This window comes from Kluyveromyces marxianus, chromosome 6 (assembly GCF_001417885.1).
Source record: "Kluyveromyces marxianus DMKU3-1042 DNA, complete genome, chromosome 6".
In the NCBI taxonomy this organism is placed as follows: domain Eukaryota; kingdom Fungi; phylum Ascomycota; class Saccharomycetes; order Saccharomycetales; family Saccharomycetaceae; genus Kluyveromyces; species Kluyveromyces marxianus.
Genome location: NC_036030.1, coordinates 279,245 through 296,671, shown reverse-complemented (window position 1 = coordinate 296,671; position 17,427 = coordinate 279,245). Strand labels below are relative to the sequence as shown.

The 17,427-nt window shown below is 44.8% G+C and overlaps 6 protein-coding genes across 6 annotated transcripts; 2 read left to right on the top strand and 4 right to left on the bottom strand.

The window, feature by feature from the left end:
• Window positions 1–507: 507 nt before the first annotated feature.
• Window positions 508–5,436, top strand: SOK1 (Sok1p; the record flags this gene model as incomplete). Its single annotated transcript, XM_022820783.1, has 2 exons — window positions 508–790; window positions 1,745–5,436. The coding sequence occupies 2 exons, from the start codon at window positions 508–510 to the stop codon at window positions 5,434–5,436; spliced, it is 3,975 nt and encodes a 1,324-aa protein (XP_022677212.1).
• Window positions 5,437–8,685: 3,249 nt separating this feature from the next.
• MAF1 (RNA polymerase III-inhibiting protein MAF1) lies at window positions 8,686–10,126 on the top strand (the record flags this gene model as incomplete). Its single annotated transcript, XM_022820782.1, has 2 exons — window positions 8,686–8,691; window positions 8,819–10,126. 2 exons carry the CDS (start codon window positions 8,686–8,688, stop codon window positions 10,124–10,126), a joined length of 1,314 nt encoding a protein of 437 aa, XP_022677211.1.
• Window positions 10,127–10,449: 323 nt separating this feature from the next.
• On the bottom strand, window positions 10,450–11,910 carry RAD57 (putative DNA-dependent ATPase RAD57; the record flags this gene model as incomplete). Its single annotated transcript, XM_022820781.1, has 1 exon — window positions 10,450–11,910. The coding sequence occupies one exon, from the start codon at window positions 11,908–11,910 to the stop codon at window positions 10,450–10,452; it is 1,461 nt and encodes a 486-aa protein (XP_022677210.1).
• A 509-nt stretch (window positions 11,911–12,419) lies between these two features.
• On the bottom strand, window positions 12,420–13,916 carry UGA2 (succinate-semialdehyde dehydrogenase (NAD(P)(+)); the record flags this gene model as incomplete). Its single annotated transcript, XM_022820780.1, has 1 exon — window positions 12,420–13,916. The coding sequence occupies one exon, from the start codon at window positions 13,914–13,916 to the stop codon at window positions 12,420–12,422; it is 1,497 nt and encodes a 498-aa protein (XP_022677209.1).
• Window positions 13,917–14,339: 423 nt separating this feature from the next.
• KLMA_60124 (RCR superfamily family protein) lies at window positions 14,340–14,855 on the bottom strand (the record flags this gene model as incomplete). Its single annotated transcript, XM_022820779.1, has 1 exon — window positions 14,340–14,855. One exon carries the CDS (start codon window positions 14,853–14,855, stop codon window positions 14,340–14,342), a length of 516 nt encoding a protein of 171 aa, XP_022677208.1.
• Window positions 14,856–16,473: 1,618 nt separating this feature from the next.
• Window positions 16,474–17,133, bottom strand: KLMA_60123 (resistance to Congo red protein; the record flags this gene model as incomplete). Its single annotated transcript, XM_022820778.1, has 1 exon — window positions 16,474–17,133. One exon carries the CDS (start codon window positions 17,131–17,133, stop codon window positions 16,474–16,476), a length of 660 nt encoding a protein of 219 aa, XP_022677207.1.
• Between the last annotated feature and the right edge of the window lie 294 nt (window positions 17,134–17,427).

The window sequence follows — 17,427 nt, the reverse complement described above, 5'->3', positions numbered from 1 at the left end:
TCGCACCCGACGCCATGCTGTGCAAAGCGAGCCTGCGTTTCTGGCCGGAAGCACCGTGCTGTGCACTTCGCACCTGCGCCGCGAACCGCGCGGCACGCCTGTTCCCTCGTTCCCCTGGCAGAAAAAAAAACAAAAACGTTGGGGTTGGGTATGCGGTGCACGGGTGTGCACCGGGTAACGTCGTGCCAGGGGGTTCCCTCTTTTTCCCAGATAAATAGTGAAACGTCTGGCACGCCTTTCGGCATGGCATGGGCAATGGGCACTGCGAAACAAACGCAACAGAAACCACCTGCAAACACGACCGTTTGCTGCCGGATTACGCCCACCCCCAACAGGCGTGCTTTTCGCCGTATCTCTTGTCTCTTGTAAATACAAGATACAGAAAAAATATTTTTTCGTATATAAAGGGCCCTCCTGGCCTGACCTTGGGATCTTCCACTACTATATTCATCCTCAAAGCAAGCAGCAAGCAGCAATCAGCAACAAACAATCAACAAATAAACAAACATGTCCGGTAGAGGTAAAGGTGGTAAAGGTCTAGGTAAAGGTGGTGCCAAGCGTCACAGAAAGATCCTCAGAGATAACATCCAAGGTATCACCAAGCCAGCCATCAGAAGATTGGCCAGAAGAGGTGGTGTCAAGCGTATTTCCGGTTTGATCTACGAAGAAGTCCGTAACGTTCTAAAGACTTTCTTGGAATCCGTCATCAGAGACGCCGTCACATACACTGAACACGCCAAGAGAAAGACTGTTACTTCTCTCGATGTTGTGTACGCCTTGAAGAGACAAGGTAGAACTTTGTATGGTTTCGGTGGTTAGGGGGGGAAATTCATTCCTTTCTCATTATTTCCTCAGAAAATCAAAAAAACAACAACAACATCACACGCACTCACCATTGTATACTACGTTCCCAATTTCAGTTTGTATTGTATTTTATTTTTAATTTTTTCATAGGTAGGTAGGCCAATGCAACGTTTCAATTTTTCCCGGTGATTTCGTGACGGAGTCAGTGACGCGGTCAGAGCTGAGTCGTCTTTCTTTTTTATCCGCGGAGGTCACGCAGTGTCCGGGTAGTCACTTTGTCTCCGGGTAATATAGTCTTTCTTTACTTTCCCTTTTACTTTCCCCTCCCCTTTGTATTCTGTACTCTGTCCAAACTCTTTTACACAAGAAAATTGGAAATACTGGGAGTATTGTCTGGCAGAGTCAGAAGTGTCTCGTTTTTTCGAGAGATTTGCTTCGAAAGCGGTTTTCAGGGGCGAAAAAGTGGAAAAAACGGGGGTTACCCGGGGTAAGGTATATCACGTGACTACGGCGCTAAAAAGTGGGCCTCAACCCGCCCCCCCCCTGGACTTCAGGCCCCTCATACCCATGTATACATGTATATATACGCGTGTATATGGCGGCACCAGGCCATGCCAGGCCAAGCCTGGCTCTGGCCTTGGTCCTGCCCCTGGCCCTGCCCAAACAAAAAAATAAATAAACAGCTTTAACCATCTACAAGTCACTTTATTTATTTAAGAAAAAGACGCCTTCGCTTTGACTTACGCTCTTGCCTTCGCCTTTGCCTCCCCCAAGCAACCACGCTAGAACATCACTAGACTAGATTCATCCTCACTAGACTAGACTAGACTGAAACCAGGGGTCGAATAGACCTTAGAGTGGAATCAAAAGGAACCAAAAGGAACCAATCATCAAGGACTACAAAGGATCAATCAAGGACTACAGTACTACAGACAATCAGATATATCAGATACCTCACTCATGGAGCAGACAAGGACTCAGGCGAATACTCCTCCGCAGGAATCGTTGCAAATGCAGGATGCAGGCTCCCAGAATAATTCGAGTAGCGCCAGCGCTTCTCAGGCAGCGGCAGTGGCAGCAGCAGCAGCAGCAGCCGCTGCTGCTGCTGCTGCTGCCTCAGTGGTGATTTCCCCGCCGTCGCAAGGCTCGTCTAGCAGCCCGCACTCGGGAAACCTCCAGCCAGGCGCCAATATAGGCAGTGGCAGCGGCAGCGGCCTTGACCTTGGCCTTGGCCTTGTTGATGGTAGTGCTACGAACGACAATGGAAGTACAGGTACCAGGGGTACCAGGAGTACCACTGGTAGCGCTATGTCGCAGTCAAATAGCGACCAGAGCGGCAGTAGCAGCAGCAGCAGGCCGAGAGATCACGGCAGCAGGGAGGACCAGCTTGTGGGCGTCGACCTAGGGTCCGCCAGCATGGGGCCTGGCTCCCATTTGCACTTGCACTTGGACGAGTACGTCCAGGATGCAAGACAGATGGGCAGTAACGGGTTTGTTACCCCGTCGCATGCAAAGGAGCAGCACCAAGGCCCTGGCCACAGCCAGGGCCATGGTTCGAGCACTAGCCCTGGCCCTGGCCCAGGTCCTGGCCACAGCCAAGGCCCAGGTCATAGCCTCTTCCCTCCCTCAGGCCCTCTCGAGAACCATTCCGAAAAAAGAAACGTTTTTCAGCACAATCAGGATATTCACAAGAATATGCAACAGAGCAACGCAAACATCAATAGGGATGGTGTTGGCATAGAGATGGACGACGTCGACATGGACGGAGATACAAACATGGATGTCAACATGGATATCAACATGGACATGGACATCGACATCCAAGAAGGTGCACACAGAGATACCATGGACTCCTCGCCGTCAACCTCACCTTCTTCTTCTTCCTCCTCCTCGACCTCAACATCAACATCCTCTTTATCGTCGTCCGGCAGGTCCATGGCCACCCACTCCTCGAATTCAAACTTCAACGCAGAAAGACGGCCCTCCTCCTTCAACACGGCCATCTCACACAACAATACCACCATATTCAAGCCGTTCGACTCGCAAACGGGCCAATTCGTGGCCCCACCGGCCGTACCATCAAAACGCCACAACAGAAAAGAACAAGACATGGAACAGCAGCAGGAGCAGGGGCACGAGCACGAGCACGAGCACGAGCAGGAACAGGATGATGATGATGATGATGAGGATGAGGATGAGGATGATCTCATGGACTCCACTCGCCACAATCATAGCACCGCCACCACCATCAGACCAGACGAATCATCACCCCCCTCCACTTCAACATCGGCCGTAACCAGCCTCATGTCTACTTCATCAGACCCTCACTCAAACCCAAACTCAAGCTCGAGTCTGAACAATACAACCATGTCCAGGTCTGCCGGAAAACAGACTTTCGGAAATGTTACCACCACCACCACCACCACCAACAACAACACAAACAACTCCTCCGCTCACCAACAACGGAAAATGCATAATCAAATACCCCAACATACCCCACAGACACAGGCACCCTCGTTCTCAAGAGTCCAAAGATCAAAAATGAGGTCTCTTTCGGTACCAACCATATTGCATTCTTCGTTGCGGAAGATGAGCAACGTAGCCCAACACAACGGCGTAAACCCCACTACTTCCAAGCATCACCATCACCATCATCACCACCACCAACAACAACAACAGTTACCCCCAGCACGCTTGACGTTGAAACACTCTAATAACTCGTCCACTTCTTTGGCCCAGGCGAACGCGAACTCGAACTCGAACTCGAACTCAAACTCGAACTCAAACTCAAACGCCAGCCAGAACCCCGTGGGACTCGTAAGAAAGAAACGATCGCTCAAGAGGGACCAGTTCTCGTTGAGAAATGCCATCTTGATGACGCACCGCCTACACTCATCAGACAGCAAGGATATCTCGTTGGAGGAAAGGATAAAGTACATCAAAACATACCCAACGCCAGTACCCTTACCGCCAATTAACTTGCAATGTTTGAAAGAGATCGATTTGTCAGAGATCGTGAAGAACCCGCAATTGAGACACGATATAGTTTTCGACCCAATGCTCCAATTCAGACCAAACCTCGATGGCGAAAGAGGTATCAAGAAAAGACAAATTGCAGACAAGTACTGGAACGATGTGGAAAATGAAATCTTCGTTTACAACCAAAGGCCTGACGTGTTCGATGAAAATAGATCAAGACTAGTGCCACTATTCAATACCCTAAAGGATGTCCTGGTGACCATTGTGCCTCAAAAGGAGGTCTCAACCGTGGCAAACGTGTTGGACACTGAATTGCTAATACAAGAGCTATTAAAGGGTTCGCTCGTGATGTCAAGCTTTTCAGAATGGCTGTCACAGCTTTTCAAGCACCACTGTGCTCCAATGAGAGATCCGTGGGTAGACAAAATGTCTTTGAAGTTTAAAGAGGCAGAGGAGAATAACTCCATTCCAACATTGGTGGAAGCCCTAAGGCTAGTGTTCCAGATATTGGAAGCAATGAAGTTGGATATAGCCAACCATCAGATTAGAATCCTAAGACCAGCTCTCTTGAGCAATACTGTTGATTTCGAAAAACAATACTTCCAATCTTTGTTGAACAGCAGCAGGGTAGATCTAAAATCTTCCCTAAAGTGGTTCGCGGACAAGTACAAGGAGGCATGTGATGACGGGCTAATAGATCCTTCTAAGCCAACCTCTATCCCACAGCTTTACAAAGTTTGCATCAGGAGTGTGATAAGCCTTTTATCGTGCAGAAAAATGGTTAAAGAATACCCCACAGCGTTGTCATTTGACCACGCAAGACTAATACTACTCCGGGCTGACATTAGGCAAATCGTTTGTTTGATGGTTTGTAAATTACTATTTAAACAACTCGTGGCAAACAATACAGAGCTCACCAGACCGATGAAAGAGTTTATCATCAAGAGCTACACTACCAAAAGGTTGAAAGAAGAAATAGTCAGTATCATCACTGATGAACATGGAAACTGCAGATGGACTAAGAATACTTTGAGTATCGCAGTTCAGCTAAACAAGGTAATCGATCAGTTGAAGGAAGAGTATCTCAGACAGAATCCAGAAGAAAATGCATCATCAAATACTGGCTCAGAATCATCTTCTCAGAAAGAACAATTACCACAGCCACTACCATCTTCTTCTAGTGCTAAACTATCTCTTGACCAGAAGAAGATTGACTTCTCTACATCGTGGTTGTCGAAGCAAACTCAACCACTGAGCGATGTGTATGGGGTTCTTGAAGCTAGGGTGTTCAGGTCCCTTGAAGATGTGGTTTTCAAATTTGGAGAATGCTCCAAAGACGGAACTGTCAAGCAAGATTTCATAAGTATGTGCGGAAACACTACAAATTCCGCATCAACCGCAGCCGGCGGCGTAGCAGCAACAGGCGATGAACCAACTGCTACATTGTCTTCCTCTGCTTTCCAATCACCTTCAAAGGCAAACCGGACTTTAACAAGCAAGAAGGAATTGGAAATCAAGGAAAGTCTCGCTGCTATTGATATGGAAGAATTCGAAAACTCTTACCGCCACTTATACACAGTGGTAAACTTCCATTGGTCTGTCTTTGGATGCCACTACCTCGAATATATGGGAGACAAGGTCGAGAAGGTATAAATTTCGAAACCAAACCAAACTAATAATAATAATTATAATCATAATAAAGGACTTCTTTCAAATCGTATTCCGAAAAAGACTCAGTTAAACTAAACTAAACTAGACTATCACCATTAATTCTCTATTTCCCCTACTATTCTATTCTATTCTATTCCTTTTTTTTTTTTTTTTGTTTGTCTCCTTTCTTACTTATTTCCTTCCTGCGGAGAAAAAACAGTTAAAATTCAATTCAGTTATTAATTATCCTCCCTTTCCATACCCATAACCACCACCCTCTTCGGTTCGGTTCGGTTTATTCACTTCTCTATTTTCTCTTTCGATACTTTTTGTTATATTTCAACATCAAACAAGCCAGTTTTCAGCCGTTTTTCTGTTTATAATCCCTACATACAAAAAAAAAACGTTCTTTAGCATCACTAACATAATGACTCTACAACTGCTTACCACCGACTCCCCCTCCCCCTTGGCCTAAAAATGATTCAACTATTACTATTATTACTACTATTATTACTACTATTATTATTATTATGACCAAACCGTTATTAAAGGAAAAAAAACAACAACGGTGAAAAACAATTCAGAACGATGGACCCCATGAAGAAAAGGAGGAAAAGTGCAAACAAAAGTGCAATTAAGGACAATAGCAGGTCTATTGATGGTTATTAAAGAGTGAAAAATCGTGTCTTTTCAAGTGTAGATGAGTTTTGAGGTGTTTTCGCCGTTGGAAAGCGTGCAGAAACGGACAGGAACCGGTTCTGAGTTAGCGAGGCTACGCAATGAAAATGTGTCAGTGATAAGTTTTGATTCGATCCAGACGACTGAGCGCCTTTTAGACAAGCTAGATTTGAGTAACGAGGAAGAGCTTCTTCTACAAAAAGCACTGGAGGAGAGAAATGAGCAACAGGAACTTAAATCGAGTGCGTATAACCCATCTGTATGTCTTCCAGCTTCAGGGTTTCCTTCATTACGTCATTCTTCTGGCCATTCAGCTTCAAGCCACCGTCGTGGATTCAGCACTGGATCTACGCCTATTGTGGCAGATGGGAACAAGGTTGTGAGTACCAAGGCTGCTGCAATTGAGAGTAACGTTGCAGATTTGCGTTACTCGTACATAGCAGTGGAGGAGCCAGATGACGAATATGAAAACGCGTACGAAAGTGGGAATGGTAATCGGGACATACATGAAAACGGGAGTAACAGGAATAGGGAATCTAAGGAGATGAGGGGTAATCCGGGGAAGGATAACTCAGTGTCAGATTCGAAAGGTTCGAGGGGCGTGGCGGATGTCCCCATTAACATCGAAAAGTTTAGATTCAGAAAACACGAACCTGTGAGATATAACGTGACACCACCCATCACGAACATGATGTTTTCTCCCTACCATAAGCTGGACTTTGAAACGCCAGTACACACCCCGTCGCATACTCCAAAGGCTAGTCTTTCTTCTATCGTGTTAAATCATCCTACTACGCAATCGTCGTCCGAAAGTGAACAATCGGTGCTTGCAACCAATAATGTTTTCCAGACTCCTAACAAGGACACCAAGGGGAAAAAGCCGAATAACTACTTGTCTGAGGTTTCGACTCCACCGCCAAAGGACTTTAAGAAAGGCCACCAAGCAAAGAAATCGTCGTTTTCATTGAAGAATTTGTTCAGGTCTCCAAAGGTTCCCGTTGCTGAAGAGTCCGCATCTCCAACACGTAACGCACAACATCAGATTACGGTTCCAAACAAGTCTACATCGGCGCCCAGTACACCCCTGGAGACGTTCAAGTTTCCGCAACAACTGGGCCATTCTGCCTCTTATGATGATAAACCGTTGCCAGAAGTGAACGAGTATCGAAAGTCTCCCGAAAACGCGGGTTCGAAGGGCAGTACTACTACTACTAATAATAATGGTAAGAATATATTTGGTAATTCAAAGCATAGGAAAGCAGATTCCCAAGGCGCACTAGTGGATCATTATTCTAAGACCCCGGTAAAATCCCAACATACCTACAAAATGCTGCTGGAACCAAGACCTGCCGTACTATCAGTACCCCCATCCTACAGCGGTCTACCGTCTGCCCCTTCATCCTCGGAATCTTTTTCATTTCCTAGTGGTGATCGTGATCGTGAGCGTGATCGCGATCGCGATCGCGACGCTGAGTACCCCAAATCGGCCCCCCGTGGTAACCATTCCACCACGAACAGCACGAGCACCAACACTAGTTACAACAGCGCTCCATCAGACTTATCACTCAAAAGCAGCTCAAATAAGCGCATGATCGCGAAGCAGCGTATCAATATGGCAATTGACCTACGAAACAAAGGCTACGCCAAAGAATCCACCGCTCACTTAAAAGAGGCCTGCAAACTAGGCGATAGAACAGCATTCTTATTATACGGACTTGCGCTGAGATACGGATCAGGTACTGAAATCGATCTGAAAGAATCCTTTAACTGGATTAGAGGCGCCACAGGAGTCAAAGATTTCAAGGCCACTGTCCTTCATGCTAACATCGACCCATTCGAACTGCCAGAACCACTACCGTACCTGGATAACGACGCCGCAGCCCCAGCACTCTACGAATGTGGAATAGCCTACCTGAAGGGCTATGGTGTCTTGACCAGCGAGTGGAAGGGCCTAAAGTGCCTCGAATACGCCGCATCATTAGGTCACGTGGACTCGATGTGTTTATGTGGAACCATCTGGTCTAAGGCCTCAGCCCATAGAAAAAAGGACACAAGAAGAGCTGCCAAATGGTTCAGACTAGCGCAAAAGCACGGTGCAGATCTGATTGGCGCAGACTGGATCTACAAAGAACAGTACATGTAAGTCCACATTCTAATAACCACAACAGACTTTTTTTCCAAATCCAATTAATATCTAATGTGTATCATCCCACTACTATTCTAATATATATATATATATCTACATTTCCCTCGAACTCATCTCAGTAAGCTCGATTCCTGACCGAGTGGGAACTCGTTACAGTAAGTAGAACACACCATTATGACTACTACCTGCTACTCCGAAACCGTTACCCGGCCTTTGACTTGACTCGCGTTTTTAAGGCAACATGTGCTGAATTAGAAACGAATATTAGGAATGAATAACAAACCTGCGAAATGTTTGGTTATAAAGTGAGTGTGTATTCGTTTTGATGGTATTTAATGGCACCAGAGGCATTAGGTTACAATTTGGACAGTATTTTATAGTTGTTGGGCCTGAATTTGGTTCGAACAACACCTTGAATAGCAATAACAATGAAGGTATGTGAGTTTTTCGCGTTATTTATGGGTAGTTCTCTCTATCATGAGACATATTGTTGATGATACTAACTAACTACATCTATTTTTTGGGGGACAAGTGCTCCCAGATATTCGGATATTGATTCAGTTTATTGATGAGTTTGATTTAGAAGTTGTCAATCAGGCTCTTAATTTTGAGACGTCTGATTGTAGTATAACAGGTGGTTGTGACGTTTTCACAACGAAGCCTGTAGCTTCGGATAAGAAGCTTTATAAGACGATTGACCGTCATTTGGAGTCTTTAATACAGGAGAGCGAGTCATTAACTGCGGCAGCTCATCGAAGGCAATCTGTGGATGAAAAGAATGGGGTAATTGAGGAGAAGATTAATGAGGAATTACATAGCCCAAATCCCAATTCGTTTTGGGAACAGAAGAGACGAATGTCCGTTAGTGAGAACCCCAATGGAGCAACTGTTTCACCAGTAATAAAATCTAATAAGTTGAATGATCAAAATTTGAAGGAATTTGTGCTGTCTACGGACAGTATGGCTTCGCCTGTGGTGACTTCCGGAACCCAAAGCAACAGCAACAACAGCCACAGCAACAACAACAACAACAACAATTTGAATAACAGCAATGGTTATATGAGCTCGTCATCAGTAGACTCTGGATCTTTGGGAATTGGTCCTCACAATTCCGCTTTCTTAAGGAGGAGCAGCAGTGCCGGGAGTATCGCTAGTAACCATACAGACTCCTCGAAAAGAAGGCCAAGCACAAGTGGGTCTATACACGAAGCGTCAAACTCGCCACTACAAAGAAGGAGGTCTTCTGTACAAACAAGAGAGAACGTGAATATCGGACCGTTTGGTCCCATCAATGAAACCGCTAGTAGAAGAGCTTTCGCCTATCTAATAGCCATCTTAAACGCCTCATATCCGGACCATGACTTTTCATCTCTTGAACCAACAGATTTTGTCAAGTGTTCGAAAAAAAGCTTCATCTCGAAGTTCGAGAACACTTTAATATCTTTGGGGAAACCGCCTCAGGAATGGATTTGGGAGACTATCAATTCACATATGGATATCAACGAATGCGCGTTTTATCAATATGTGCCTCAGAAATCTTTTCTTGAAGATGAACCAGGGCACCTTTGGTCTCTTATGTGGTTTTTGTTCAATAAGAAGAGAAAGAGAGTCGCGTATGTGTATTTGACCGCATTCAGACTAAAGGGAACGTCTTCTGTTGGAAATAGTATAATACTTGGCGAGGATGAGGATGACAGCTCCAGTAAAGTAGGTGCAGAGCGTAGAAGAGCAAGAAAACTAACGTTAGATAACGACAACGATTTTGAAGGTGAATATGATCTAACGTATGAAGAAAATGCTGTTATTGATGACGATGATGAAGACATGGATCCAAATTTCAACAATAACGGGGTAAATAATAGAAACTGAGCGCCTTCTTTTTACTATTACTATTACTATTACTATTATTATTATTATTTTTCATACTATCATAATTTTCACTTGTGGTTCTCGCACTATTCATCGTTAGGCTGGTTTTATATTCTTCTTCTGATATTATTCGATTTTCTTTTGCCTAGTGCTATATTGTATTTTTATTCCAAATATCCATGACTGTAGTTATTTCCCTGTCGTGAATTCAGACGTGTATACCTATTTAATCGTGATCTCGCGTTCCCATCTACTGCGTTAGTATATACGTATATTTTAAGTGTTTAAATTAGAACCCTAAAAGCAATTGTGTAATATTTACATTATTTGACGGACACAACACCTTCACTTGTAATATTATAGCGCATTTCACCTTTAGGCGCATACGTTGAGAAGACGACTTTTAAGTTTCTTCGCACTTGCCAGAATTTTGTTGGATCTGTTGTATCATCATAATCAAAATTCCCACTTCTTATGCTAGGTGATGCCTGATACCATTTTTCAAGTTTTATTCTAGTCATCAGATGATTAGCCCAAGTTAAGCCAAGACCTGGAACCTTAGTATCCAATGCTCTCTTTCTTTTTGATATGAAGTTGAGTCCGGGAGTTTTATTCTGGTTCTGGTTCTGGTTCTGGTTCTGGTTCTGTTGCTGTTGCTGTTGCTGTTGCTGTTGCTGTTGCTGTTGCTGTTGCTGTTGCTGTATCTGCTGTATCTGTTGTTGGGGCTGGTGCTGATTTGAGGTGGATGCTACAGGTGCTGATTCTCCATTGCCGTTATTCTTTTGTTGTACTTTTTTTGCAACTTGCTCTACTATTAAAGAGTAGTCTTCATCATCACTTAGTAGGTCCTCATTTGTCCTTTCCTGTTCATTAAATTGATGTCTATAATAAATTGTGGAGTTTTTCCACCCGATAAACCATCCTAATTGGTAATCGTAATCTTTAAAGTCTTGTTGTACAGGTTTTTCTTGCAGTAATTTATCACTCACTTGATTGGCAACAACAATTGCCACATTATGTTTTTGTGCTAATCCTAAGAGGTGTTCCGCCATCCAGTCTATAATATGCCTGTTGTCTCGAGATTCTTGAAATGTTTTTGATTGCAACTCCACTCTGAGATGATGCGATATGGAGTCTATCACGACCAATCTTATAGAGGGGTGTCTTTCTAAAAGAATAGGTAGTTGAACCGTAGTCACATGTTCCTGATTAGCCCAATCATTGCATGTAACAGTAAATATGCGTCGTTGAGATACTAATGGGTTTCCATCCTCATCCTTAAACAATGATGAGTTTTGTATGATACCATCAAGCCTTTTCGTTGGTAAATCACCTTCCGTAGTGATATAAACACTCTGGCCTCGCAAACCAGCCATTTCCTCCGGAAGCTGTACGCTGAGTGCCAGTTGTAGCAAGAGTTGCGACTTTCCTGTGCTACTCTCGCCAAATATTTCAGTGATGCCCTTGGTATAGATGCCTCCCCCAAGCAAACGATCAATTTCAGAATCACCTGATGTAAAGCACATGGGACGATCCTCTAATTCAATATCAACCTTCTTTTGTATTTTAATCTCCGTAATTGCCTTATCAAACTCAGTTCGTAAGGTTTCCTGGAACTTCACGATCTCATTAATAGATCTATTGATTACCTTCATCAAGTTCGCAGGCGATTGCGATAAAAAGTCCAAACATGTTATTCCATGCGATGTGGCTGCATCCAGTAGAAACTTGTACTCAGGCTGATATATTATATCGCTGGACGGAAGCTGTTCGTATAAGTCCATAGCGGTTTAATAAACCAAAACTATAATACACAGAAATTATGAGGCCAAACGCGCACAACAATGCACACTAAATTAGAGAAAAACCCTCTCTCCCTCTTCCTCCCACAACCCTGCAGTACAACAAAGTATAGACAGGCCCTTTGTTCCTCTTTAAACCCAGGCTTGAGTCGAAATTTAAGGTGTGTGGTCACTTTTTCCAGTTTTCAATACGCGCTTCTTAAAGATGATGATGTTCTTAATATGTGAAACTAACAAGATACGTTGTTGTGTGTTGGAACGCGAAGAAACATGACAGGCAGAACAAAAAGAGCTCAAAAAAGCCAGGCTTCAGGAGTAATCAGGGGCTAGCTTGTACAAATGAAATTTTTATTGTATGCATAATCCTGTACACTTACTTATCTTGATGTTAGGTTACATATCTCTGTATATATACAGGTTGGTCAAATCTCCAGTTCTCATGTGTTAGCTTATACAGCGTGTGTGAAAGAGAAAGATTGATTTGACTAATATTATAATGGAGATGGTAGGTTTCCAATAGTGATCGTCTTGATAACGGTGTAGTCCTCGATACCATGCAAGGAACCTTCTCTTCCGAAACCTGACTCCTTAACACCACCAAATGGAATGGCGCAATCAGTGAACAAACCAGTGTTACATGAAACCATACCAGTTTCCAAGGCCTCTGCGACGGTGTAAATGGTGTTGATGTTTTGGGAGAAAACGTAGGATGCCAATCCCAATTCTGTATCGTTTGCATATCCTACAACTTCTTCAGCAGTGTCGAATGGAATCAATGCACAAAGAGGACCAAAAGTTTCCTCTTTGTTAACCTTTGCTGTAGCAGGAACATAGGAAAGGACTGTTGGCGCATAGAAATGTGGGCCCAAGTCGGTTCTACGGCCACCAGCGACAACAGTCTTAGCGCCCTTTTCTAAAGCGTCCTTGACGTGATCTTCGACCTTCTTGATGGCGTTCTCGTTGATTAGACAACCGTGAGTTGTCTTAGGGTCCAACCCATGGCCAATGACAAACGCATTGACTTTTTCTGCTAGGCTTTCGGCAAACTTGTCGATAACTGAACGTTGCACATAAATTCTGTTAGCACACACGCAAGTTTGGCCTAGACCTCTGAATTTCGACAACATGGTTTGAGTAACAGCCTGTTCCAAGTCTGCGTCTTCAAAAACGATGACTGGAGCGTTACCACCTAGCTCAAAGGAAAGCTTCTTCATGGTGGAGGCACTCTGTTTCATCAATATTTTACCAACGTTGGTGGACCCTGTGAAGGAAACTTTCTTCACTTTGCTAGATTCACAAAGGGCGAGACCAAACTCAGGTGTTCTTGTAGCGGTCAAAACCACATTGAAAGCACCTGCTGGGAAGCCGGCTTGTTCAACAAGACGAGCCATTGCCAACGCAGATAGCGGTGTTTGTGCGTCCGGTTTGATAACCACGGTACAACCTGCCGCTAAAGCCGCACCTGCTTTTCTGGTGATCATAGCACTGGGGAAGTTCCATGGGCAAATAATACCACACACCCCAACTGGTTGCCGCACTGTCATTGCTCTGTTTGCCGTGTTGCTTGGCTGGATTGTCGTACCGTACATCCTTACTGCTTCTTCAGCGTACCATTCGAAATACGACGCTGCGTACTTCACCTCACCTTGGGCCTCTGCGAAAGCCTTGCCGTTTTCCCAGGTTATGATTCTGGCCAAGTCATCCACGTTCTCCATCATCAAGTCGTACAATTTCCGCAACAATTGAGCTCTTTGTCTTGGTCCAGTCTTCTTGTAAGAACGGAACGACGTCTCTGCAGCATCAATTGCCTCGTAAACCGCTTCCAAAGGCTGATCAGGCAAAGTAGCAATCACCTTCAAAGTAGCAGGATCCGTTACCTCAAACGTCTCAGCTGCGTTTTCGATCCACTTACCATTAACGTAAGCACCTTTGCGAATCAAGTCCGCATTCTTAAAGTCCGGAGTAACTTCCTTTACACTACCTACCATACTGTCTCTATTATGTGTCAAACACGCAGTTATTTCTTGCAGTTAGTTACACTGCTTTTTTTTTTGGATTTCCAGAAGTGTCTACCACTGGGAATACAACGTTTTATTTTACCAACAATACCCACCCTTTTATATCTCGTTTTACCATATCCAAATCTCATCGCTGTAGATTAGGCATTGTCTTAGTAAATAAGCCTTTGAATAAAAAAAAAAAAAAAAAAAACCACCCAAAAAATGCGCGCGCATTATTGGGGAAATGAATCATCACCAGAAAGCAGCATCTCTCGAGCAAGAGACAGCGACAACTAAACAGAACAGAGTCAAATTCAAAGTCAAACTCAAACACATCTCCTAGTCTCCAATTCCATAATCCTTGTGTATTTAGAGGTTTCTTTATTTGCCGATTGTATACATATACTTATTTCAATATTTCCCCGAACGTTCCACGCTCGAGCTTTGTTGGTCATAAAGACCAGCAGCGGCAGCCTTTGGTTTCTCTACCGGAACGTCTCTTGCCTCGTACAAATTAGGCGCCGTCTGCACAAACTGGCCTCCCTCGCTGTAGTAGCCCACGCCCATGTCAATGGGATTGGTGGCTTCTGTGTATGCTGGAGGAGTTATGTCCACCGGTGGATCGCTGTATACCACAGTAGGATAGTTCGTCTTGGGTACTTGCTGTATTGGCTGCACACCATCATTAATGTCATACCTACAAAACACAGTAGGCGACAACCATGCTGTTCCCTTCATAGGCCTCATCCCATTTCTTGCACGACTCCAGTTGATCGCGAATATCACAATCGCAATGAATATGATGATAGCTGGCGCGATGCAGTATCTACCCCACTGGATGTATGCAGATTGTTTCTCATTATTCTGGGTATCGGTGGTTGTCGTTGTGGTGTCGTCTCGCACGTATAGATATGGAAGCACTGTCATTTTTAATATATAGTGTGATCTTATTAGATTGGGGTTGCTCGGGTTGCTTACTTAGTATCAGGGTCCAGGTCTCTAACGAATTATTCCCGAACACAATATAACACACGCCAGATACCTTAGTGCCTATATATGAATTATACAAGACCTGTATTCTCGGACGTCAGTCCTAAAATAACTTGCGTCGGCGCAGCCATACTCATCGAGGAAATCTGTCGCACCATACAAGCCGAGAAACTACTACTACTACTACTACTACAGCAACAGGGCTTTGGTTCCAGAATATGTAGCAAGCAGGCAGACAGGCAGGCAATTGCAGGAGGCTGAGAGTTGCTAGGCCTTACTTCTTCTTTTTTTTTTTTTTTTTTTTTAGGTTGCTTATTACTGTCACTTTTCATTTTTCAGTCCGATGATGATTTTGTCCAAGCCTAAGCCTCTCGCAGCCTCAGCTGGCGGAGTTTTCTGAAAGCAAGAACTCCCAGGGTTGAGGCTGCCTGGCCTCATGTATGGTGGCTTGGCGGTGGACCTGCCGGCCGAGTGTACGTAGCTGGGTTTGTAGCGGCCGCTTCAGGTCGTTCGATGCCGGGACTTGTCGTGGTGGTTGTAGCGTCAGTTGTAGTAGTCGTAGATGAGCTTGCGCCTTGCTGATCAGTCATAGGGTAACCCCCACCCTCACCAACAGGGTTCTCGACAGCGGTCGGTACGAACTTACCCTCACTATCGTAATAGCCCAAATCGTTCCGCTCATTGGCATTCTCGGTGTAGACAGGCAGCGGTTGCTGGGTCATCTGTGGGTTGTTTGGATTGTACCTTTCACGCTGGGATTGGCCGTATGATGGTGGTGGTGCAAGCCAGGAAGTTCCGACGATCGGATCGACACCACGCTTACGACGTCTCAAGTTTGTCCAGAATACGAGAAACGCAATACCGAAGATGACCAACGTGAAAAGGATCCAACGGCCCCACACCCAGCTGCTGGAAGTGTCTGGGTTATCATAGACGAAATGGCTGGTTCCGTTCGACAGATAAACGGACCGGCCAACTAGCTGTGTTTTGGTTGGGTCGGTATTTACAAACATAGAGTGAGTAGTGTTCTGTTTTGAGGGTCAAAGTCCTGCTTTTGGTTTTGGTTAGTGTTTTTTTGGGGGAGTCCGGTAGATAGATAATTGCGAGAATGTAAGGTGTGATTTGCGGATCGATCACAGCTGCAACCGTGGCCTTTTTGTAGCTTGCAGTTTGGCGAAATACCAAGACCAATGAAGGCTGCATTTGCTGCTGCAATATTTACTTTTTGACATTTTGACTCTCTCTGATCGTACTTTTTTTTCTCTTTTCAGCCATTCTGTCAAAAGGGTTCTCTTAGATAGGCCCGCAACAAGTGGTGGAAAAAGAAGAGAAGGAGGAATTACGGTCAGAACATCGCGATAAGAAGGCACTCTCGAGAGAAGAACCAGGACCAGAGTCAGAATCAGAGCTAGAGTTAGAGCAGAAATGGCTGCGCCTTTTCACATGATTGTGCCCTTGATTTGAATTAGTTCAAATGAGCGTCCTTTCATTATATAATATTACGTAGCGTTATGAGCTGTATGTACCGACCGACCAGCGCGAGTGCAATGGCTTGCTAGTGCCCGTTGGTATTGGTATTATTAGTTGGGGGAACGGGGTTTGCGCTCCTGAACGTCACATCGGAGGAGCTGCTGCCGGGGGTGCCCGGGTGGCCCATTGCATCGGGCTGGAATGCTGGTGGAGGCGGTGCAGGAAGCGGCGTGTTCGGAGTTATCGTGTCAGGATCCGTGCGCGCCGTCTGCTGCATCTCGAGATCAACGTTGCCATCCCTATCGTTACGACGCTCCAAGACATATGCGTCGATAGGTGGCGGTGGATCAGCCTTGCTGTTCACGTGGAACACCCCATCGCGATCGTAATAGCCCAAATCATTCTCGTTGGCTTCTTCCGTGTATGGCGGGACATAGTCGGTCAACGGTACGTCTGTCCGGTTTCTCGAGCTCTCCGCCTGTCGATACGTCGGTGGCGTGAGCCACGAAACGTATCGAAGCGGCTGCTGGCCTCTACGCCGTCTTAGATAGTTGATCCGGAATGTCGTAAGAACAAACACTGAAAGCACCACCATAAACAACACAAATATCACCCATCGCGCCCACTCCCACTGGTTCGAGCACGAAACCCCAAAACATGAGTTTGTAATCTCGTCGCCACTCGAAGTAGCCGACGCCGTCGCACTGCTAGACCCTGAATTAATACTACTAGTACTACTACTCATTAGTAATTAAAAATAGGTCTTCTTTTGCTTCTTCTTCTTTGTCTCTCCAACGACCTTTCGATATACTAGATCTTTCCCTCTGTCTGGTGTACAATGCTATTTCGCTCGAATGTCCAACTGCTTGCTTGGTCTTCTCTTGGCCAACTCAACAACTCCGCTTCTCCCTTTTCACACATATATATATATATAATGTATAATAATAATATATATAACTTTAGATAAATTTTGGAAATGGGAATGGGGTCCTGCGGAAAGAAAGTCCAGAAACTAGCCCCAGACGAACCGTTTTCCCTC